This window comes from Neofelis nebulosa, chromosome X (assembly GCF_028018385.1).
Source record: "Neofelis nebulosa isolate mNeoNeb1 chromosome X, mNeoNeb1.pri, whole genome shotgun sequence".
Taxonomy (NCBI): domain Eukaryota; kingdom Metazoa; phylum Chordata; class Mammalia; order Carnivora; family Felidae; genus Neofelis; species Neofelis nebulosa.
The window spans coordinates 71,875,419-71,901,090 of NC_080800.1; the positions used below are offsets into that span (position 1 = coordinate 71,875,419).

A 25,672-nucleotide genomic window follows, 5' to 3' on the forward strand; every position below is an offset into this window, starting at 1 on the left:
GATTGTTTCCTTGGCTGTGCAGAAGCTTTTTATTTTGATGAGGTCCCAGGAGTTCATTTTTGCTTTTGTTTCCCTTGCCTCTAGAGACGTGTTCAGTAAGAAGTTGCTGCAGACGGGGCGCCTGGGTGGCTCAGTTGGTTAAGCGGCCGACTTCGGCCCAGGTCATGATCTCGCGGTCCGTGAGTTCGAGCCCCGCGTCGGGCTGTGTGCTGACAACTCAGAGCCTGGAGCCTGTTTCAGATTCTGTGTCTCCCTCTCTCTGACCCTCCCCCATTCATGCTCTGTCTCTCTCTGTCTTAAAAATAAATAAACATTAAAAAAAAAGAAGTTGCTGCAGGCAAGATCAAAGAGGTTTGTGCCCACTTTCTCCTCGAGGATTTTGATGGCTTCCTGTCTTCAATTTAGGCCTTTCACCCATTTTGAGCTTATTTTTGTGTATAGTGTAAGAGAGTGGTCCAGGTTCATACTTCTGCATATTGCTGTCCAGTTTTCCCAGCACCACTTGCTGAAGATACTGTCTTTATTCCATTGGACATTCTTTCCTGCTTTGTCATAGATTAGTTGGCTGTACGTTTGTGGGTCCATTTGTGGGTTCTTTATTCTGTTCCATTGATCTGAGTGTCTGTTCTTGTGCCAGTACCATACTGTCTTGATGATTATAGCTTTGATGGTATAGCTTGAAGTCTGGGATTGTGATGTCTCCTCTCCTGCTTTGGTTTTCTTTTTCAAGACTTCTTGTTATTTGGGGTATTTTCCGGTTCCATACAAATTTTAGGATTATTTGTTCTAGCTCTGTAAAAAATGCTGGTGTAACTTTGATAGGATTGCATTGAATATGTAGGTTGCTTTGGGTAGTATAGACATTTTAACAATATTTGTTCCTCCTATCCAGAAGCATGGAATCTTTTTCCATTTTTTTTTGTGTTTTCTTCAATTTATTTCATAAGCTTTCTATAGTTTTCAGTGTATAGATTTTTCACCTCTTTGGTTAGATTTATTCCTAGGTGCTTTATGGTTATTGGTGCAACTGTAAATGGGATCAATTCCTTGATTATTCTTTCTGTCACTTCATTGTTGGTGTATAGGAATGCAACCAATTTCTGTGCATTGATTTTTTATCCTACAAGTTTGCTGAATTCATGAATCACTTCTAGCAGTTTTTTGGTGGAATCTTTTGGGTTTTCCATATAGAGTATCATGTCATCTGTGAAGAGTGAAAGTTTGACCCCTTCCTGGCTGATTTGGATGCATTTTATTTCTTTGTGTTGTCTGATTGCAGAGGCTAAGACTTCCAATACCATGTTGAATAACAGTGGTGAGAGTGGACATCCTTGTGTTTTTTCCTGACCTTAGGGGAAAGCTCTCAGTTTTTCCCGATTGAGGATGATATTAGCATTAGGTCATTCATATATGGCTTTTATGACCTCGAAGTATGATCCTTCTATCACTACTTTCTTGACAGTTTTAATCAAGAAAGGATGCTGTATAATGTCAAACGCTTTCCATGCATCTATTGAGATGATCCTATGGTTCTTGTCCTTTCTTTTATTGATGTGATGAATCACGTTATTTATTTTGTGGATATTGAACCAGGCTTGCATCCCAGGTATAAATCCCAATTGGTCATGGTGAATAATTTTTTAAATGTATTGTTGTATCCAGTTGGCTAATACCTTGTTGACGATTTTTGCATCCATGTTCATCAGGGAAATTGGTCATTAGTTCTCCTTTATAGTGGGGTCTAGGTCTGCTTTTGGAATTAAGGTAATGTTGGCTTCATAGAAAGAGTTTGGAAGTTTTCCTTCCATTTCTATTTTTTGGAACAGCTTCAAAAGAAGAGGTGTTGAATAACACTAAGAGAGAGTTCCGGAAGATGGCGGCGTAGGAGGACGCTGGGCTCACCGCGCGTCCTGCTGATCACTTAGATTCCACCTACACCTGCCTAAAGAACCCAGAAAACCGCCAGAGGATTAGCAGAACGGAGTCTCTGGAGCCAAGCGCAGACGAGAGGCCCACGGAAGAGGGTAGGAAGGGCGGCGAGGCGGTGCGCGCTCCACGGACTGGCGGGAGGGAGCCGGGGCGGAGGGGCGGCTCGCCGGCCAAGCAGAGCCCCCGAGTCGGGCTGGCAAAAGCGGAGGGGCCGGACGGACTGTGTTCCGACAGCAAGCGCGACTTAGCGTCTGGGAGGTCAGAAGTTAACAGCTCTGCTCAGAAAGCGGGAAGGCTGGAGGACAAAGGGAGGGAGAGCTGCTGAGCCCCCGGACGGCAGAGCTCAGCTTGGCGGGGAACAAAGGCGCTCGCCAGCGCCATCTCCCCCGCCCATCCCCCAGCCAAAATCCCCAAAGAGAACCAGTTCCTGCCAGGGAACTTGCTCGCTCCGCGCAAACACCCAACTCTGTGCTTCTGCGGAGCCAAACCTCCGGCAGCGGATCTGACTCCCTCCCGCTGCCACAGGGCCCCTCATGAAGTGGATCACCTAAGGAGAAGCGAGCTAAGCCTGCCCCTCCCGCCCCCGTGCACCTTGCCTACCCACCCCAGCTAATACGCCAGCTCCCCAGCACCACAAGCCTGGCAGTGTGCAAGTAGACCAGACGGGCCACACCACCCCACAGTGAATCCCGCCCCTAGGAGAGGGGAAGAGAAGGCACACACCAATCTGACTGTGGCCCCAGCGGTGGGCTGGGGGCAGACATCAGGTCGGACTGCGGCCCCGCCCACCAACTCCAGTTATACACCACAGCATGGGGGAAGTGCCCTGCGGGTCCTCACCACTCCAGGGACTGTCCAAAATGACCAAACGGAAGAATTCCCCTCAGAAGAATCTCCAGGAAATAACAACAGCTAATGAACTGATCAAAAAGGATTTAAATAATATAACAGAAAGTGAATTTAGAATAATAGTCATAAAATTAATCGCTGGGCTTGAAAACAGTATACAGGACAGCAGAGAATCTCTTGCTACAGAGATCAAGGGACTAAGGAACAGTCACGAGGAGCTGAAAAACGCTTTAAACGAAATGCAAAACAAAATGGAAACCACGACGGCTCGGATTGAAGAGGCAGAGGAGAGAATAGGTGAACTAGAAGATAAAGTTATGGAGAAAGAGGAAGCTGAAAGAAAGAGAGATAAAAAAATCCAGGAGTATGAGGGGAAAATTAGAGAACTAAGTGATACACTAAAAAGAAATAATATACGCATAATTGGTATCCCAGAGGAGGAAGAGAGAGGGAAAGGTGCTGAAGGGGTACTTGAAGAAATTATAGCTGAGAACTTCCCTGAACTGGGGAAGGAAAAAGGCATTGAAATCCAAGAGGCACAGAGAACTCCCTTCAGACGTAACTTGAATCGATCTTCTGCACGACATATCATAGTGAAACTGGCAAAATACAAGGATAAAGAGAAAATTCTGAAAGCAGCAAGGGATAAACGTGCCCTCACATATAAAGGGAGACCTATAAGACTCGTGACTGATCTCTCCTTTGAAACTTGGCAGGCCAGAAAGGCTTGGCACGATATCTTCAGTGTGCTAAACAGAAAAAATATGCAGCCGAGAATCCTTTATCCAGCAAGTCTGTCATTTAGAATAGAAGGAGAGATAAAGGTCTTCCCAAACAAACAAAAACTGAAGGAATTTGTCACCACGAAACCAGCCCTACAAGAGATCCTAAGGGGGATCCTGTGAGACAAAGTACCAGAGACATCACTACAAGCATAAAACATACAGACATCACAATGACTCTAAACCCGTATCTTTCTATAATAACACTGAATGTAAATGGACTAAATGCGCCAACCAAAAGACATAGGGTATCAGAATGGATAAAAAAACAAGACCCATCTATTTGCTGTCTACAAGAGACTCATTTGAGATCTGAGGACACCTTTAGATTGAGAGTGAGGGGATGGAGAACTATTTATCATGCTACTGGAAGCCAAAAGAAAGCTGGAGTAGCCATACTTATATCAGACAAACTAGACTTTAAATTAAAGGCTGTAACAAGAGATGAAGAAGGGCATTATATAATAATTACAGGGTCTATCCATCAGGAAGAGCTAACAATTATAAATGTCTATGCGCCAAATACCGGAGCCCCCAGATATATAAAACAGTTACTCATAAACATAAGCAACCTTATTGATAAGAATGTGGTCATTGCAGGGGACTTTAACACCCCACTTACAGCAATGGGTAGATCATCTAGACACACAGTCAATAAGGAAACAAGGGCCCTGAATGATACATTGGATCAGATGGACTTGACAGATATATTTAGAACTCTGCATCCCAAAGCAACAGAATATACTTTCTTCTCGAGTGCACATGGAACATTCTCCAAGATAGATCATATACTGGGTCACAAAACAGCCCTTCATAAGTTTACAAGAATTGAAATTATACCATGCATACTTTCAGACCACAATGCTATGAAGCTTGAAATCAACCACAGGAAAAAGTCTGGAAAACCTCCAAAAGCATGGAGGTTAAAGAACACCCTACTCACGAATGAGTGGGTCAACCAGGCAATTAGAGAAGAAATTAAAAAATATATGGAAACAAACGAAAATGAAAATACAACAAGCCAAACGCTTTGGGACGCAGCGAAGGCAGTCCTGAGAGGAAAATACATTGCAATCCAGGCCTATCTCAAGAAACAAGAAAAATCCCAAATACAAAATCTAACAGCACACCTAAAGGAAATAGAAGCAGAACAGCAAAGGCAGCCTAAACCCAGCAGAAGAAGAGAAATCATAAAGATCAGAGCAGAAATAAACAATATAGAATCTAAAAAAACTGTAGAGCAGATCAACGAAACCAAGAGTTGGTTTTTTGAAAAAATAAACAAAATTGACAAACCTCTAGCCAGGCTTCTCAAAAAGAAAAGGGAGATGACCCAAATAGATAAAATCATGAATGAAAATGGAATGATTACAACCATTCCCTCAGAGATACAATTATCAGGGAATACTATGAAAAATTATATGCCAACAAATTGGACAACCTTGAAGAAATGGACGAATTCCCAAACACCCACACTCTTCCAAAACTCAATCAGGAGGAAATAGAAAGCTTGAACAGACCCATAACCAGCGAAGAAATTGAATCGGTTATCAAAAATCTCCCAACAAATAAGAGTCCAGGACCAGATGGCTTCCCAGGGGAGTTCTACCAGACGTTTAAAGCAGAGATAATACCTATCCTTCTCAAGCTATTCCAAGAAATAGAAAGGGAAGGAAAACTTCCAGACTCATTCTATGAAGCCAGTATTACTTTGATTCCTAAACCAGACAGAGACTCAGTAAAAAAAGAGAACTACAGGTCAATATCCCTGATGAATATGGATGCAAAAATTCTCAATAAGATACTAGCAAATCGAATTCAACAGCATATAAAAAGAATTATTCACCATGTTCAAGTGGGATTCATTCCTGGGATGCAGGGCTGGTTCAACATTCGCAAATCGATCAACGTGATACATCACATTAACAAAAAAAAAGAGAAGAACCATATGATCCTGTCAATCGATGCAGAAAAGGCCTTTGACAAAATCCAGCACCCTTTCTTAATAAAAACCCTTGAGAAAGTCGGGATAGAAGGAACATACTTAAACATCATAAAAGCCATTTATGAAAAGCCCACAGCTAACATCATCCTCAATGGGGAAAAACTGAGAGCTTTTTCCCTGAGATCAGGAACACGACAGGGATGCCCACTCTCACCGCTGCTGTTTAATATAGTGCTGGAAGTTCTAGCATCAGCAATCAGACAACAAAAGGAAATCAAAGGCATCCAAATTGGCAAAGATGAAGTCAAGCTTTCGCTTTTTGCAGATGACATGATATTATACATGGAAAATCCGATAGACTCCACCAAAAGTCTGCTAGAACTGATACATGAATTCAGCAAAGTTGCCGGATACAAAATCAATGTACAGAAATCAGTTGCATTCTTATACACTAACAATGAAGCAACAGAAAGACAAATAAAGAAACTGATCCCATTCACAATTGCACCAAGAAGCATAAAATACCTAGGAATAAATCTAACCAAAGATGTAAAAGATCTGTATGCTGAAAACTATAGAAAGCTTATGCAGGTAATTGAAGAAGATATAAAGAAATGGAAAGACATTCCCTGCTCATGGATTGGAAGAATAAATATTGTCAAAATGTCAATACTACCCAAAGCTATCTACACATTCAATGCAATCCCAATCAAAATTGCACCAGCATTCTTCTTGAAACTAGAACAAGCAATCCTAAAATTCATATGGAACCACAAAAGGCCCCGAATAGCCAAAGTAATTTTGAAGAAGAAGACCAAAGCAGGAGGCATCACAATCCCAGACTTTAGCCTCTACTACAAAGCTGTCATCATCAAGACAGCATGGTATTGGCATAAAAACAGACACATAGACCAATGGAATCGAATAGAAACCCCAGAACTAGACCCACAAACGTATGGCCAACTCATTTTTGACAAAGCAGGAAAGAACATCCAATGGAAAAAAGACAGTCTCTTTAACAAATGGTGCTGGGAGAACTGGACAGCAACATGCAGAAGGTTGAAACTAGACCACTTTCTCACACCATTCACAAAAATAAACTCAAAATGGATAAAGGACCTGAATGTGAGACAGGAAACCATCAAAACCTTAGAGGAGAAAGCAGGAAAAGACCTCTCTGACCTCAGCCGTAGCAATCTCTTACTCGGCACATCCCCAAAGGCAAGGGAATTAAAAGCAAAAGTGAATTACTGGGACCTTATGAAGATAAAAAGCTTCTGCACAGCAAAGGAAACAACCAACAAAACTAAAAGGCAACCAAGGGAATGGGAAAAGATATTTGCAAATGACACATCGGACAAAGGGCTAGTATCCAAAACCTATAAAGAGCTCACCAAACTCCACACCCGAAAAACAAATAACCCAGTGAAGAAATGGGCAGAAAACATGAATAGACACTTCTCTAAAGAAGACATCCGGATGGCCAACAGGCACATGAAAAGATGTTCAACGTCGTTCCTCATCAGGGAAATACAAATCAAAACCACACTCAGATACCACCTCACGCCAGTCAGAGTGGCCAAAATGAAGAAATCAGGAGACTATAGATGCTGGCGAGGATGTGGAGAGACGGGAACCCTCTTGCACTGTTGGTGGGAATGCAAATTGGTGCAGCCGCTCTGGAAAGCAGTGTGGAGGTTCCTCAGAAAATTAAAAATAGACCTACCCTATGACCCAGCAATAGCACTGCTAGGAATTTATCCAAGGGATACAGGAGTACTGATGCATAGGGGCACTTGTACCCCAATGTTTATAGCAGCACTCTCAACAATCGCCAAATTATGGAAAGAGCCTAAATGTCCATCAACTGATGAATGGATAAAGAAATTGTGGTTTATATACACAATGGAATACTACGTGGCAATGAGAAAGAATGAAATATGGCCTTTTGTAGCAACGTGGATGGAACTGGAGAGTGTGATGCTAAGTGAAATAAGCCATACAGAGAAAGACAGATACCATATGGTTTCACTCTTATGTGGATCCTGAGAAACGTAACAGAAACCCATGGGGGAGGGGAAGGGAAAAAAAAAAAAAAGAGGTTAGAGTGGGAGAGAGCCAAAGCATAAGAGACTGTTAAAAACTGAGAACAAACTGAGGGTTGATGGGGGGTGGGAGGGAGGGCAGGGTGGGTGATGGGTATTGAGGAGGGCACCTTTTGGGATGAGCACTGGGTGTTGTATGGAAACCAATTTGACAGTAAATTTCATATATTAAAAAATAAAAAAAAATAATAATAATAATAAAAAAAAATAAAATAATAACACTAAATTGAGAATGCTTATCAGTGGGGCTACTGTATTATTCTATTGTATTTTTCAGTCTTATTATCAATATAATAAAGCATATTTAATCATTTAAAAAAAAAAAAAAAAAAAAGAAGAGGTGTTAACTCTTCCTTAAATTTTTGGGCAGAATTCCCCTGGAAAGCCATTTGGCCCTGGGCTCTTGTTTTTTTGTTTTTCTTTTTGTTTTTTTTAAATATGAAATTTATTGTCAAATTAGGTTCCATACAACACCAGGGCTCATTCCAACAGGTGCCCTCCTCAATATCCAACACCCACCCTCCCCTCCCTCCCACCCCCCAACAACCCTCAGTTTGTTCTAAGTTTTAAGAGTCTCTTATGGTTTGGCTCCCTCCCTCTCTAACCTTTATTTTTTCCTTCACTTCCCCATGGCCTTCTGTTAAGTTTCTCAGTATCCACATAAGAGTGAAAACATATGGTATCTGTTTTTCTCTGTATGACTTATTGCACTAAGCATAACATTCTCCAGTTCCATCCACGTTGCTACAAAAGGCCATATTTCATTCTTCCTTATTGCCATGTAGTATTCCGCTGTTCATATAAACCACAACTTCTTTATCCATTCATCAGTTGATGGACATTTCGGCTCTTTCCATAATTTGGCTATTGTTGATAGCACTGCTATAAACATTGGGGTACAAGTGCCCCTATGCATCAGCACTCCTATATCCGTTGGGGAAATTCTTAGCAGTGCTATTGCTGGGTCATAGGGTAGGTATATTTTTAATTTTTTGAGGAACCTCCACACTGTTTTACAGAGCGACTGCACCAATTTTCATTCCCACCAATAGTGCAAGAGGGTTCCCATTTTTTCACATCCTCTCCAGCATCTATAGTCTCCTGATTTGTTCATTTTAGTCACTCTGACTGGCGTGAGGTGGTATCTGAGTGTGGTTTTGATTTGTATTTCCCTGATGAGGAGTGACATTGAGCATCTTTTCATGTGCCTGTTGGCCATCTGGATGTCTTCTTTAGAGAAGTGTCTATCTTTCTCTGTATGGCTTATTTCACTTAGCATCACACTCTCCAGTTCCATCCTGGTTTCACTCTTATGTGGATCCTGAGAAACGTAACAGAAACCCATGGGGGAGGGGAAGGGAAAAAAAAAAAAGAGGTTAGAGTGGGAGAGAGCCAAAGCATAAGAGACCGTTAAAAACTGAGAACAAACTGAGGGTTGATGGGGGGTGGGAGGGAGGGCAGGGTGGGTGATGGGTATTGAGGAGGGCACCTTTTGGGATGAGCACTGGGTGTTGTATGGAAACCAATTTGACAGTAAATTTCATATATTAAAAAAAAAAAAAGAAGTGTCTATTCATGTTTTCTGCCCATTTATTCACTGGGTTATTTGTTTTTTGGGTGTGAAGTTTGGTGCACTCTTTATAGATTTTGTATACTAGCCCTTTTTCCCATATGTCATTTGCAAATATCCTTTCCCATTCCATCACTTGACTTTTAGTTTTGTTGATTGTTTCCTTTGCAGAGCGGAAGATTTTTATCTTCATGAGGTCCCAGTAGTTCATTTTTGCTTTTAATTCCTTTGCTGTTAGAGATGTGTCAAGTATGAAATTTCTGCTGCTGAGGTCAGAGAGGGTTTTTTCTGCTTTCTCCTCTAGGGTTTTGATGGTTTCCTGTCTCACATTCAGGTCCTTTATCCACTTTGAGTTTATTTTTGTGAATGGTGTGAGAAAGTGGTCTAGTTTCAACCTTCTGCATGTTGCTGTCCAGTTCTCCCAGCACCATTTGTTAAAGAGACCGTCTTTTTTCCATTGGATGTTCTTTCCTGTTTTGTCAAAGATTAGTTGGCCATACGTTTGTGGGTCTAATTCTGGAGTTTCTATTCTATTCCATTGGTCTATGTGTCTGTTTTTGTGCCAATACCATGCTGTCTTGATGATGACAGATTTGTAGTAGAGGCTAAAGTCTGGGATTGTGATGCCTCCTGCTTTGGTCTTCTTCAAAATTACTTTGGCTATTCGGGGCCTTTTGTGGTTCCATACAAATTTTAGGATTGCTTGTTCTAGCTTAGAGAAGAATGCTGGTGCAATTTTGATTGGGATTGCATTGAATGTGTAGATTGCTTTGGGTAGTAATGACATTTTAACAATACTTATTCTTCCAATCCATGAGCACGGAATGTTTTTCCATTTCTTTATGTCTTCTACAATTTCCTTCATAAGCTTTCTATAGTTTTCAGCATACAGATCTTTTACATTTTTGGTTAGGTTTATTCATAGGTATTTTATGCTTCTTGGTGCAATTGTGAATGGGATCAGTTTCTTTATTTGTCTTTCTGTTGCTTCATTATTAGTGTATAAGACTGCAACTGATTTCTGTACATTGATTTTATATCCTATGACTTTGCTGAATTCATTTATCAGTTCTAGTAGACTTTTGGTGGAGTTTATTGGGTTTTCCATGTATAATATCTTGTCATCTGTAAAAAGAGAAAGCTTGACATCATCCTTGCCAATTTTCATGCTTTGATTTCCTTTTGTTGTCTGATTGCTGATGCTAACTTCCAACACTATGTTAAACAACAGCAGTAAGAGTGGACATCCCTGTCATGTTCCTGATCTCAGGGGGAAAGCTCTCAGTTTTTCCCCATTGAGGATGAAGTTAGCTGTGGGCTTTTCATAAATGGCTTCTATGATGTTTAAATATGTTCCTTCTATCCTGACGTTCTCAAGGGTTTTTATTAAGAAGGGATGCTGAATTTTGTCAAATGCTTTTTCTGCATTGATAGGATCATGTGGTTCTTTTCGTTTCTTTGATTAATGTGATGTATCACATTGATTTGCGAATCAATGCGAAAATCAATGCGAATCAATGCGAACCAGCCCTGCAGCACTGGAATAAATCCCACCTGATCGTGGTGTATAATTCTTTTTATATGCTGTTGAATTCGATTTGCTAGTATCTTATTGATAATTTTTGCATCTATGTTCATCAGGGATATTGGCCTATAGTTCTCTTTTTGCTGGGTGTCTGTCTAGTTTAGGAATCAAAGTAATGCTGGCTTCATAGAATGAGTCTGGAAGTTTTCCTTCCCTTTCTATTGTTTGGAACAGCTTCAGAAAGATAGGTATTAACTCTGCTTTAAATGTCTGGTAGAATTCCCCAGGGAAGCCATCTGGTCCTGGACTCCTATTTGTTGGGAGATTTTTGATAACTTATTCAACTTCTTCACTGGTTATGGGTATGTTTAAATTTTCTATTTTTTCCTTTTGGAGTTTGGAAAGTGTGTGGGTGCTTAGGAATTTGTCCATTTTTTCCAGGTTGTCCACTTTGTTGGCATGTAATTTTTCATAGTATTCCCTGATAATTGCTTGTATTTCTGAGGTATTGGTTGTCATAATTCCATTTTCATTCATGATCTTGTCTATGTGGGTCATCTCACTTTTCTTTTTGAGAAGACTGGCTAGAGGTTTATTAATTTTGTTTATTTTTTCAAAAAACCAACTCTTGGTTTCATTGATCTGCTCTACAGTTTTTTTTAGATTCTATATTGTTTGTTTCTGCTCTGACGTTTGTTATTTCTCTTCTTCTGCTGGGTTTGGGGTGTATTTGCTGTTCTGCCTGTATTTCCTTTAGGTGTGCTGTTAGATTTTGTATTTGGGATTTTTCTTGTTTCTTGAGCTAGGCCTGCGTTGCAATTTGTTTTCCTCTCAGGACTACCTTTGCTGCATCCCAAAGCATTTACATTGTTGTATTTTCATTTTCATTTGTTTCCATATATTTCTTAATTTCTTTTCTAATTGCATGGTTGATCCATTCCTTCTTTAGTAGGGTGTTCTTTAACCTCCATGCTTTTGGAGGTTTTCCAGACTTTTTCCTGTGGTTGATTTCAAGCTTCATAGCATTGTGGTCTGAAAGTGTGCATGGTATGATCTCAATTCTTGTATACTTACAAAGGGCTGTTTTGTGACCCAGTATGTGATCTATCTTGGAGAATGTTCCATATGCACTCGAGAAGAAAGTATATTCTGTTGCTTTGGGATGCAGAGTTCTAAATATATCTGTCAAGTCCATCTGATCCAGTGTATCATTCAGGGCCCTTGTTTCTATATTGATCCTGTGTCTAGATGATCTATCCAATGTTGTATGTGGAGTATTAAAGTCGCCTGCAATTACCACATTCTTACCAATAAGGTTGTTTATGTTTGTGATTAATTGTTTTATATATTTGGGGGCTCCCGTATTTGGCGCATCGACATTTATAATTGTTAGGTCTTCCTGATGGATAGACCCCATAATTATTATATAATGCCCTTCTTCATCTCTTGTTACAGCCTTTAATTTAAAGTCTAGTTTGTCTGATATAAATATGGCTACTCCAGCTTTCTTTTGACTTCTAGTAGCATGATAGATAGTTCTCCATCCCCTCACTTTCAATCTGAAGGTGTCTTCAGGTCTGAAATGAGTGTCTTGTAGACAGCAAATAGATGGGTCTTGTTTTTTTTTATCCATTCTGATACCTTGTGTCTTTTGGTTGGCACATTTAATCCATTTACATTCAGTGTTATTATGGAAAGATATGGGTTTAGAGTCACTGTGATGTCTGTAGCTTTCATGCTTGTAGTGATGTCTCTGGCACTTTGTTGTCCATACAACATTTTACTCACAGAATCTCCCTTAGGATCTCTTTTACAGCTGGTTTAGTGGTGATGAATTCCTTCAGTTTTTGTTTGTTTGGCAAGACCTTTATCTCTCCTTCTATTCTGAATGACAGACTTTCTGGATAAGGGATTCTCAGCTGCATATTTATTCTGTTCAGCACATTGAAGATTCCTGCCATACCTTTCTGGACCGCCAAGTTTCATTAGATAGGTCTGCCACTACTTTTATGGGTCTCCTTTTATAGGTTAGAGCCTGTTTATCCCTAGCTGCTTTCAGAATTTTCTCTTTATCCTTTTATTTTGCCAGTTTCACTATGATATGTCATGCAGAAGATCAATTCAAGTTATATATGAAGGGAGTTCTCTGTGCCTCTTGGATTTCAATGCCTGTTTCCCCAGATCAGGGAAGTTCTCAGCTATAATTTGTTCAAGTACACCTTCAGCCCCTTTCTCTCTCTCTTCCCATTCTGGAATCTCTATTATACATATATTGTTACGTTTGATTGCATCACTTAGTTTTCAAATTCTCCCCTCATACTCCTGGATTTTTTTTATCTCTCTTTTTCTCAGCTTCATCTTTGTCCACAATTTTATCTTCTAATTCACCTATTCTCTCCTCTGCCTCTTCAATCCATGCTATGGCTGCCTCCATTTTATTTTGCACCTCATTTATAGCATTTTTTAGCTTCTCTTGGCTGTTTCTTATTCCCTTGTTCTCTGTGGTAATAGATTCTCTGCTGTCCTGTATACTTTTCTCAAGCCCAGCGATTAATTTTATGAATATTATTCTAACTCTATGGTCCATTATATTGCTTAAATCGTTTTTGATGAATTCATTAGCTGTCTCTACTTCCTGGAGTTTCTTTTGAGGAGAGTTCTTCAGTTTCATCATTTTGGGTAGTCCCTGGAGTGGTGCAGAACTGCAGGGCACGTCCCCTGTGTTGTCTGGAGTAACTTGTGTTGGTGGGAGGGGCCACAGTCAGACCCGATATCTGTCCCCAGCCCGCAGCTGGGGCCACAGTCAGACTGGTGTGCACCTTATCTTCCCCCCTCCCACGGTCAAGACCCACTGTGGAGTGGTGTGGCCCCTGTCTGGGCTACTTGCATACTGCCAGGCTTGTGGTGCTACTTTGATGGTATTTGCCGTATTAGCCGGGGTGTATCCGCGAGGTACACAGGGGCAGGAGGTGCTGGCCTAGCTCACTTTGTCTTCAGTGGTCCCCTCGGGAGGAGCCCTGCACCACCAGGAGTGAGGCAGGCCCATCAGAGGGATGGATCCACAGAAGCAGTGTTGGGTGTGTGTGTGGTGCAAGCAAGTTCGGTGACGGGAACTGGTTCCCTTTGGTATTTTGGCTGAGGGATGGGAGAGGGAGATGGCACTGGCCATCGCCTTTGTTCCCCACTGAGCTGAGGTCTGTCTTCTGGGGCTCAACAACTCTGCCTCCCGGTGTCTTCTCACCCTCCTGCTCTCTAAGCAGAGCTGCTGATTTTTAACATTCCAGATGTTAAGTCCCGCTGGTTGTCAGAACTCACGCAGTGAGGCCCCTCTGATTTTGCAAATCAGAGTCAGTGGCTCTGTCTTGCTAGGCGGGCTGCCCCTCCACCGCCCTGGCTCCCTCCCGCCAGTATGTGTAGTGCGTATTGCCCCTCTGCCCTTCCTACTCCCTTCTGTGGGCCTCTTGTCTATGCTTGCCTCTGGAGAGTCTATTCTGCTAGTCTTCTGGTGGTTTTCTGGGTTATTTAGGTAGATGTGGGTGGAATCTAAGTGATCTGCAGGACGCTGTGAGCCCAGCATCCTCCTATGCCTCCCTCTTCTCCTTCTTCCTGGACTCTTGTTTTTTTGGCAGATTTTTGATTACTGATTCAATTTCCTTACTGGTTATGGGTCTGTTCAAATTTTCTATTTCTTCCTGTTTCAGTTTTGGTAGTGTGTGTGTTTCTAGTAATTTGTCCATTTCTTACAGATTACTCATTTTATTGGCATATAATTGATCATAATATTCTCTTATTATTGTTGTTATTTCTGTTGTGTTGGTCGTAATCTCTCGTCTTTCATTCTTGACTTTATTTATTTGGGTCCTTTCCTTTTCCTTTTTGATCTTACTGGTTAGTGGTTGATCAATTTAGTTAATTCTTTCAAAAAACCAACTTCTGGTTTCATTTACCTGTTCACTATTTTTTTTTCTTTTGGTTTCAATAGCATTAATTTCTGCTCTAATGCTTATTATTTCCTGTCTTCTGTTGTTTTGGGGTTTTATTTGCTGTTCTTTTTCTAGCTCCTTAAGGCGTAAGGTTAGGTTGTGTATCTGAGGTCCTTTTTCCTTCTTTAGGAAGGCCTGGATTGTTATATACTCCTTATGCCCACATATGCTGTGTCCCAGAGGTTTTGGGTTGTTGTGTTATTGTTTTCCTTGATTTCCATATACTTTTAAATTTCCTCTTTAACTGCTTTGTTAGCCCATTCATTCTTTAGTAGGATGTTCTTCAGTCTCCAAGTATTTGTTACCTTTCCCAAATTTTTCTTGTGGTTGATTTCAAGTTTCATAGCGTTGTGGTCTGAAAATATGCACGGTGTGATCTCGATCTTTCTTACTTCCTTAGGGCTGATTTGTGTCCCAGTATATGGTCTATTCTGGAGAACGTTCCATGTGCACTGTAGAAGAATGTATATTCTGATGCTTTAGGATGTAATGTTCTGAATATATCTGTGAAGTCCATCTGGTCCAGTGTGTCATTCAAAGATGTTTTCTTGTTGATTTTTTGATTAGATGATCTGTCTATTGCTGTGAGTGGGGTGTTGAAGTCTCCTACTATTATGGTATTACTATCAATGAATTTCTTTATGTTTGTGATTAATTGATTTATATATTTGGGTGTTTTCACATTTGGTGCATAAATGTTTACAATTGTTAGGTCTTCTTGATCTATAGACCCCTTGATTATGATATAATGCCCTTCTGCATCTCTGGATACAGTCTTCATTTTAAAGTCTAGATTGTCTGATATAATTATGGCTACTCCGGCTTTCTTTTATTGACCATTAGCATGATAGATGGCTCTCCATCCCCTTATTTACAATCCGAAGGTGTCTTTAGGCCTAAAGTGGGTCTCTTGTAAACAGCAAATATATGGATCTTGTTTTCTTATTCATTCTGTTACCCTATGTCTTTTGCTTGGAGCATTGAGTCCATTGACGTTTAAAGTGAGCACTGAAAGATATGATTTTATTGCCTTTATGATGCTTGTAGAGTTGGAGTTTCTGGTCTATTCTCTGGTCTTTTCTAATCTTTGTTGCTTTTGGTATTTATTTTTATATGTATATTTTCATCTATTCTCCCCTCAGAAAGTCCCTCTTAAAATTTCTTGCAGTGCTGGTTTAGTGGTACAAACTCCTTTAATTTTTTTTGTATGGGAAACTTTTTATCTCTCCTATTTTGAATGACAGCCTTTCTGGATAAAGAATTCTTGGCTGTATATTTTTCTGATTCAGCACACTGAATATATCCTGCCACTCCTTTCTGGCCTGCCAGGTTTCTATGGATGGGTCTGCTGCAAACCTGATCTGTCTTCCCTTGTATGTTAGGGACTTTTTTTCCCTTGCTGCTTTCATGATTCCTTCCTTGCCTGAGTCTTTTGTGAATTTGACTATGATATGCCTTGTTGATGGTCGGTTTTTGTTGAATCTAATGGGGGTCCTCTGTGCTTCCTGGAGACATCACACTTCTGGACTTCAAGTTATATTACAAAGCTGTAGTCATCAAGGCAGTATGGTACTGGCACAAAAACAGACTCATAGTTAAAGCCAGAAATGAACTCACAACTATAAGGTCAATTAATCTTCAACAATCAGAAAAGAATATCCAATGGGAAAAAGAATGTTTCTTCAACAAGTGTGTTGGGAAAACTGGATAGCAACATGCAAAAGAATGAAAGTGGACCACTTTCTTAAACCAAATACAGAAGTAAGTTCAAAATAGATTAAAGACATAAGTGTGAGACCTGAAACCATAAAAATCATAGAAGAGAATACAAGCAGTAACCTCTTTGATACTGCCTTAGCAACTTCTTTCTAGATGTTTCCTGAGGCAAGGGAAACAAAAATAAAATTAAACTATTGGAACTTCATCAAAATAAAAAGCGTCTGCACAGTGAAGGAAACAATCAACCAAAGAAGGCAACCTACTGAATTGGAGAAGATATTTGAAAATTATATATCTGATAAAGGTTTAGTATATAAAGAACTATATGAAGAACTTATAAAATTCGACACCCTAAAATTGAATAATCTAATTAAAATGGGCAGAAGACATGAATAGATATTTTTCCAAGAAGACAGAGTTGGACAACAGGCACATGAAAAGATGCTCAGCATCAGGGATCATCAGGGAAATAGAAATCAAAACAAAAATGAGATATTATCTTTTTCCTGTCAGAATGGCTAAAATCAACAACACAAGAAACAACAGGTGTTGGAAAAGATGTGGAGAAAAAGGAACCCTCTTGAACTATTGGTGGGAATGCAAACTGGTGCAGCCCCTCTGGAAAACAGTATGGAGGTTCCTCAAAAAGTAAAAATAGAGCTACCCTAGGATCCAGCAATTGCATGACTAGGTATTTACCCAAAGAATACAAAATTACTAATTCAAAGGGATATATGTACTCTGATGTTTGTAGCAGCATTATCTACAAACACCAAACTATGGGAACAGCCCAAATTTCCATCCACTGATGAGTAGATAAAGAAGAGGTGGTATACACACACACACACTCACACACACACAATGGAATATTACTCAGCCATAAAAAAGAATTAAATCTTGCCATTTGCAATGACATTGGTGGAGCCAGGGAGTATTATGCAAAGGGAAATAAGTCTGTCAGAAAAAGACAAATACCATATGCTTTCACTTATATGTGGAATTTAAGAAACAAAACAAGTGAGCAAAAGGGGAGAAAAAGAGAGGTAGAGGCAAATGAAAAAAAAAAAAGACTCTTAATTACAGAGAACAAACTGATGGTTACCAGAGTGGAAGTGAGGGAGGGATGGGTTAAATAGGTGATAGGGATTAAGGAGTCGACTTGTGATGAGCACCACTGTTGTACGGTAGTGTTGGATCACTATAGTGTGCACCTAAAACTAATATTACACTGTATGTTAACTAACTGGAATTAAAAAATATATATCCTTTAAAAAATTTTTTTAAATATTTTTAAAAAATCATGGCACTTACTATATGCTATCTCACCTCCTAGAAAGGGCGGAATATATTAAGGAAAAACAAAAAAAGGAAAGAAAGGTGGAAATGGGGGAAGTAATAAAAGAAACTCACAAAACTTCTGACAGTCTTAAGCACCAAAATTTTATGAGGCCCTCTCCAAATGGACTTTTTACTAATGTGGAGACACTACCTTTCTATTTCGTTTGTGTGTGTCGTATTTTATGTACTCTAGGAATTAAGTTCAAGGCTTTATATTGCTTAATAACACATTTAAGTCATCCATGTAAATTTATCAAAACTCCTCAAAGAAAGAGCTGTTCTGAAGCCCTGATTACACCTTTTCTGGAATAATCATTTTGAAATAATATAACTCCATTTGCTCAGTTACTTTGTCTGCTTCTAAATAGTATGAAACTAATAAATTTAGAATATATTTAACTCTCATTCTGTATCCCTTTATTGAGAAATGACATTGTCAAAGTCATGTGCTCTGAACTATTTTGGGGCAATACAAAGTACAAATATTATCTTACTTCATACAAACATAATTTTCCCAAGGCAAAATTTGAACAATGTAAAACCAGTCTAAATTATGTGAACTTTTCAAGTTCAATGAATCCAAAAAGTTGATAGTTTATTCGTCTATAATATCTTTAAAAATTTGGAAATATATGCCTAGCATTGAAAGTTTAGCCATAAAAGACTCTTAAATACAGAGAACAAACTGAGGGTTGCTGGAGTTGAAGTTGGGGGGGTGGGTTAAATGGGTGATGGGCATTAAGGAGGACACTTTTCAGGATGAACACTGGATGTCCAATGTAAGAGATGAATCACTGGGTTCTACTCCTGTATGTTAACTAACTTGAATTTAAATTAAAAAAAATATTATAGCCATCAAAAGCAAAGATAAAGTTTAAATAATTTGCTTAAGGAGAAAAGTTTCTCAGATTATGGGTTCTAGTCCAGGTTGTTCCACTTTTGTGGCCTTAGGTAAATGGTTCTCAAACTTGAGCATGTGTCAGAATCCTCTGGAGGGTTTGTTGCTGACCCGTACCCCCTGAGTTTCTGAGTCTGTAGGTTTATTTTCAAGTTCTTACATGATGCTGATGTTGTTTGTAAGTGTACATCTTAAATCATTTATTGCTTATAACTAATCTAGAAGTATTGTTATTATAATTCCTATTTTATAGATGAAGAAACTGAGGTACAGAGAAGTTAAGCAAGTTGCCTGACATTACACATCAAGTATGTAACTAAAGCTGAAACATAAACCAAGGATATGAATTCTGAATATAGAATCAGGGTACTTAAGACTAAGTCTCTATATACTCTTATTTATTTATTTATTTATTTATTTATTTATTTATTTATTTTTGAGAGAGACAGAGAGTACAAGCGAGGGAGAGGCAGAGAAAAAGACTGAGAGAGAGAGAGAGAGAGAGAGAGACAGAGAGAGAATCCCAAGCAGAGAGAGAGAGAGAGAGAGAGAGAGAGAGAGAGAGAGGGAGAGAATCCTAAGCAGGTTCCACACTACTGTCAGTGCAGAGCCTGACCTGGGGCTCAAACACACGAACCGTGAGATCATGATTTCAGCTGAACTCAAGAGTCAGATGTTCAACCTACTGAGCCACCCAGGCACCCCTCTATATACTCTTGATTACACAATGCAATACTTTGATAGAAATATTCACAGGGAATAATTAATTCACAGAAGAGGAACACTTAGACCAAGCTAAATATCTAAGGGACGCTTTGCAGAAAAGCTGAATCACAATTTATAGGTAAAAATAGTTCTCAGAAATGTTGAATCCATCTCAAGCACTTAGTAGCTGTTGTGACCTTGATAACTTACTCTCTTTGGGTCTCTATTTGAAACTTTATAGTGTTACTGTGCAAATAAGACAATACAGGAAAAGCACTTAGCACAGTGTCTCTGGCACATAGTGGACACTCAATAAATAATTGACTACTCAGAGGGGGAAGATTTTAAGCTAGTGACCTTATGCACATGGATACTTGTGTGAAATAGTTGTTTGGGTAATGGGAGAAAGTGTTGATTAGTATAAAATAATAGAAGATGGAAATCATACATTTATAATGACATCAATTCAAATAAATGCTTGTGCTTTCCTCTAACAGTGCTTAACTGCATGGATGTAGCAGTAAAGAAGGCATTCATTGTAGTTTTGATTTGCCTTTCCTTGATGATCAGTGATGTTGAGCATCTTTTCATTTGTCTGTTGGCGATCTGTATGTTTCTTTGGGAAAATGTCTGTTCATGTCTTCTGCCCACTTTGAATTGGATTATATGTTTTTTGGGTGTTGAGATTTATAAGTTAACTATAGAGAACAAACTGATAGCTACCAGAAGGGAAGTGGTGGGGGGATGTGTTAAATATGTGATGGGGATTAAGGAGGGCACTTGTGATGAGCACCAGGTGATACATGGAAGTGTTAAATTACTATATTGCATACCTGAAACTAATATTACACTATATGTTAACTAACGGGAATTAAAAAACTTAAATAAAAAAAATAAAGCATTCATATATTCACCAAATGTTTATTGAGCACCACACTAAACTAGTCACCATGCTAAGCACTAAGGAAATCAGGGTAAATAAAATAGCCCCCATAGAGTCCTCTGAATTCTAGGGGTAGTGCATGTTAGGTATTATAAAGAGGAGATGGTGGTAAAAAGAAACAATATATAAACAGAGATAGCCTACTCCAGAGATGGGATTTTGCTAAGTGGGAGGGACAATAAGATAAGGAGGTAAAGCAATTGAGGATAATAGTAACAGAATGGTTGCAGTTACGAATATTGAAGCAAGAAGTTAGAGAGGATGGAGCTAAAAATGGAGAGAAAGGGATGTAATAAGTGGAGAGGAAAAAAGATGGATAAGAGATTAAAGATCTCTAAGAGGCAGAAGAATCCAGTTACTGAAGTTTGAACTAGAAAAAAAATTATACCAACACTCCTTTATCCTACATATTTTTCTGAATTTGTGAAGCTTTCCTAGACTTTGATAGTTGACCATATATATGATGTCACTATGTAGAAGGGGTATAGCTTATGGAATTCATTTAATGACATAATATTCTCTCGTCTGTACATGAATAGTTGATAAATTCCTTATGTGTATATATTTAAATACATACAATTATTATTTAGTATATAGTATAATATACATATTTGTATTTATATTAATTTATAGGTATATAAGTTATGTTTGATATATTATATGTAATATACGTATATTAAATTATGGCCTTGTACATTGAGTGCATAACAATGGAAGATAAACAGTGATGTATTGACAGTGGGATTGTATCTTCCATCATCAATGTAATATCTTACAATGGGCTTGTATCTTACATCATCAATGTAATATCTTAAAACAAGTCACAGTATGCCATGAATTTTTTTAGCTCCTTGTCCAAGAGTTCACATTTGCCATCAAAGTATGTTATAAAAGAAAGTTCACAGAATTCTTTACTGATCTTAAAAGGACTGGTGTGATCTCTTTTGATGATTTTCATAAAGTATGTTAACTCTTAAGACATGTGTTCAGATATGCTCATTAGTTACCGTGTTTCTCCATTAAGAGTACAAGGGTTTTGGGGAACCTGGCTGGTTCAGTCAGTGGGGCATGCAACTCTTGATCTTGAGGTTGTGAGTTTGAGCCCCATTTTGGGTATAGAGATTACTTAAAAATAAAGTCTTTAAAAAAAAGTTCTAGAGTTTCACTGTGAGCTCCAAAGTGCTCTAAACAATAAAGCACATTAAAAATACCAAAGTATCATAGAATGTTTGATAGCTACAACATTGAGGCAAATGATATATTTACAGTACCTTCCTCCAATTCTCTGCAAATGTTCTAATAAGCAGTGATATAGATCTGTATTTTTACGGCTTAGATCAGCAAGTAACTCTCCAAAATATTTGGGGTCCAATTTTGTAGGGCAATCATCTTCAGTTATCACCTGACAAAAACATCAACCACAATTATAAACAACATTAAGTATTTCTAAATTGATAGATGTTTTGATGTCAAATGAAAAAAGTTACATAACCTATTAATACAAGTCACTCATTACAAAGTCATCACATGAATCAACTCACTAAATTTCCTTTGCGTCTAAGGTATACATTTTTCAATATGGGAGGAATTTAAAGGAAAAGCAACATTGCAATAGTATTTTCAATTTTATACCACTAATCTAAGTGACCTAATGAATGCAAGACTTGAATAATTTATATAAAAATTCTTGAATATATATGTTTGCATAAAACTAGTAAATCAAAATCTCTAAATTTCCCATTATCATTGCATGGCTTACTCTTCTATTTCCTATTGGAAAAGAACATATGAATTATTTGAATTATATTGACAGAGAAGAATTACTTTCATTTGGACTTGCATCTTCTCAATGAAAGGCAGCTTAATTTATTAGCATACCTTGAAGATAGATTAAATTAACCTCGATTCAATGTTTTATGTATTTTTTCTTATATTCCCTCCACTTATTGTTTGCACTAAATATCTAGTCAACTGACATGGGAAAGAGTAGCTAAGGGCCAAATGTAGAAAATTCATAGATCTCAAAGACATTTGAAATACTAAACACAAATTATTATGAATAGTGCCCAAAATAAAACCTATTCTGTTGGCCTCATATAATTTGTTATCAATCTTTTCAATAATGTTGACCGCCTTGCCACCCACCTCCAAAATAGCACTATGGGGAGGTTAATAACTTAGGTTGCATTCCATACTACCTTTGATATTGCATGTGGGACCAAAGGTGTCTTATAAATACATTTATTCCTGAGTATATATAGGACAAATGGACTCCAAATTTGACCACTGATACTTCCTTTTCAACCTGTCTTCTGAATACAGACCCTAAAAATATCATGCATTCTAAGGCAAATGGAAGATTTGCAAAGTAAGATTGCAAACTCAGCAAGAAGGACTTTCATAGCAATGTCTGTGTTTTGCTAAGCCATTTGTAATATACAGATAAGTACAAAAAGCCATATTCAAAATACAGTATAGTATCATCACATCTCATTAAGATATATATTTTTCACACTTTTGAAAGTCTTAATGAATACACCACAATGTTATCTTGTCCATTTACCCTTTGAAGTTGCTCCCAGAGAAGTAATGATTGCCTCTGAAAGAGGGTAAAGTCTCCTATGTGAAGGCATGAATAGATAAACTGGTAAAGTCAATATCATCACATAATATGTATAAATGTCATAGAATTACTAAGTTGTGTATATTCAATATAAAAACTTCAAATGCTAACATAAATATAGTAACATTATTTATTTCCCAACATTTTCTCTGTTCTAACCATAGTAGATTTCACTGTCCTGGGCACACATCATGTTATTCCTGTCTCTAGTCTTTAGTCACATTTTTTGCTCTTGGAAAACTCTCTCTCCTTCTGGCTGTGTATCCAAATCTTACCCATACTTTGAACTCCATCTCAGGATTTAATATCACCATTAAAACTGAAAATATGCCAGCCAACAAGCTAATTCAATTTAGCTTTTTGTGCTCAATTATCTTGAATCATTTTCATATTATTTTACATATGTAAATCTTGTTCTGTCAGCATTCTCTCCCTACCCAAAAGAAATAAACTTAAGGATAATGAATGAGTCATACTTTTTGATATATTCCATATTATCTAGCACAATACTGGTTGAACACTGTATAGTTAGTTGCTTAGTAAGTATTTGTTGAATTGAAATAAGTCATGTATCTACCTGGTTAAAAGTGATCCCAAATTCTAGTTGATTCTGGAAAGATTTTTTTACACGTTTCTCTCTTAAAGAAGCTAACCAAGAATGGTTAGAATAAAAAAGAGCATAGATAGCACTTCCTCAAGGATATCGTGGTTATCCCTTATACTTTCTTCCTAAGTTTATGTAAGTCTGATTGTAGCAACTAAACTGAACTCCTTGCAGAGATGGAGACTGGCATTTGAGTCTTACCTATATTTCTAGATCTTGGCAGTCGGGTCCTTAGTGGTAGGCCCCTCTCAGGAAATGAATATCAAAATGAAGCAAGGCTTTATTCAGAATAATCAAAAGAATGCTTTTGATTTCATGTTTTTCTCATGCATTATTCCCTTATCAACCATCTATATATTTACCAAAATCGGAGTGGCTTAAAAACATGTTTTCCAAGGGGTACCTGGGTAGCTCAGTCAGCTAAGCGTCCGACTTCAGCCCAGGTCATGATCTCACAGTTCGTGGGTTTGAGCCCCGCTTTAGGCTCTGTGCTGACAGCTCGGAGACTGAAGCCTGCTTCAGATTGTGTCTCCCTCTCTCTCTGCCCCTCCCTAGCTCATGCTCGCTCTCTCTGTGTGTCAAAAATAAATAAGCTTTAAAAAAATAATAAAAAACATGTTTTCCAATATGATTTTAACATTCAAGGATAACTGGATAAGGGAAAATCTAGCTGTTATGTTAGTGTCATTCTACTGACCTTCAAGTTGTTTCATTGCTGTAACTGGTCAGGTATATAACCTCTTCCTACCTCACCACTCTATGTGTGTCCCTTCCAAACCTGTAACTTTCCCAAGTAAAAGATGACATTTCTTTAGCCAATAATATTCAAGTGCTGAGTTCCCATTAGAATCTCCAAGCAACTATTTGATGTTTAGTATTTTGCATATTTTTTCTTTTAGCTTCTTATAATCCCCTCATAATGCTGTGAAAATCATTTTATTTCCTTTTAGTGTGATTCATTTGACAGAGTAATTTCATGGTTCCAAACTGTCTTAAAATATTTCTTTCTTTCTTATTTTTGCACAAATATTTTGTCATTGCACTTCACACTAGCACACCTTTTAAGTACATAATTCTTTCCCCACATGAATATTTAGTGCCATTACTAAAACTTTTGATCATGTGATTTCTATGTGGTGGATTTAGGCACCCAAATAAAGAATAACAGAGTCCAGTCGGTTAAATATCTGGCTCTTGGTTTTAGCTCAGGTCATGATCTTGTGGTTAGTGGGACCAAGCTCCACATCAGACTCCACACTGACAGCACGAAGCATGTTTGGAATTCTCTCTCTCTCACTCTCTGCCCCTCCCCCATGCTTTCACTCTCTCTATTTCTCTCTCAAAATAAATGAATAAATTAAAAAAAATCACAGAGTCTAGGATAAGGAATGATTTACATCAACATTGTAACTGTGTCCATAGTTATAAAGAGGTGCTAAAAGTTACAAAAGGAAAGTGATTTTATTTTGGGAAATGATAATAATAACTAGTATTTATTTAGTCCTTACTATGTGCCAGACAATGTTATGAACTCTACATAAATATTAAATAAGGTAATGCTTTCTCGTACCCACTAGAAAAATTGCCTCCCCAGATGACCTTTTGTATTTGTCTTCTCAGCTACTTTTGAATTCCACTGTCTCTACTTGCACTATTTTGGAGTTTAGTTGGGCTACAACTTGAAACAGTAAGAGTTTGGGGCACCTTGGTGGCTCAATTGGTTAAGCGTCAGACTTTGGCTCAGGTCATGATCTTATGGTTCGAGCCCTGCATCAGGCTGTGTACTGACAGCTCAGAGCCTGGAGCCTGCTTCCAATTCTGTGTCTCCCTCTCTATCTGCCCCTCTCCCAGGTGCACTCTGTCTCCCTCTCTCTCAAATATAAATAAACATTAAAAAATTTAAAAAATAAACAGTAAGAGTTTGATTTTATTAGTGGAAAACTATGCGAAATATGCCTGAATTTTAGGTAATAAATTTTAATCAGCCAGTGAAAGGGTAAGAGCATTAGAATTGAAGAATGGGTTCTTCTGGCCAAAGAGATGTCAAGATGGAAAATCAAGAAGCAAAACATCACTCCTTTGTGTGTATATTTCTTCTCAGTTTTGTATCGTCTACAATTTATAACATTTGAGTAATACTCAGTAAAAAACAAA

The 25,672-nt window shown here is 38.3% G+C and overlaps 1 protein-coding gene across 1 annotated transcript in view; it reads right to left on the bottom strand.

Annotated features, from left to right (window-relative positions):
• Nucleotides 1-25,672, bottom strand: part of POF1B (POF1B actin binding protein) — a 128,905-nt gene that overhangs the window by 43,737 nt on the left and 59,496 nt on the right. Inside the window, exon 6 of the mRNA XM_058712476.1 lies at nucleotides 21,563-21,693. Coding sequence (XP_058568459.1) covers nucleotides 21,563-21,693 — 131 coding nt within the window. The remainder of the gene's footprint in view (nucleotides 1-21,562; nucleotides 21,694-25,672) is intronic.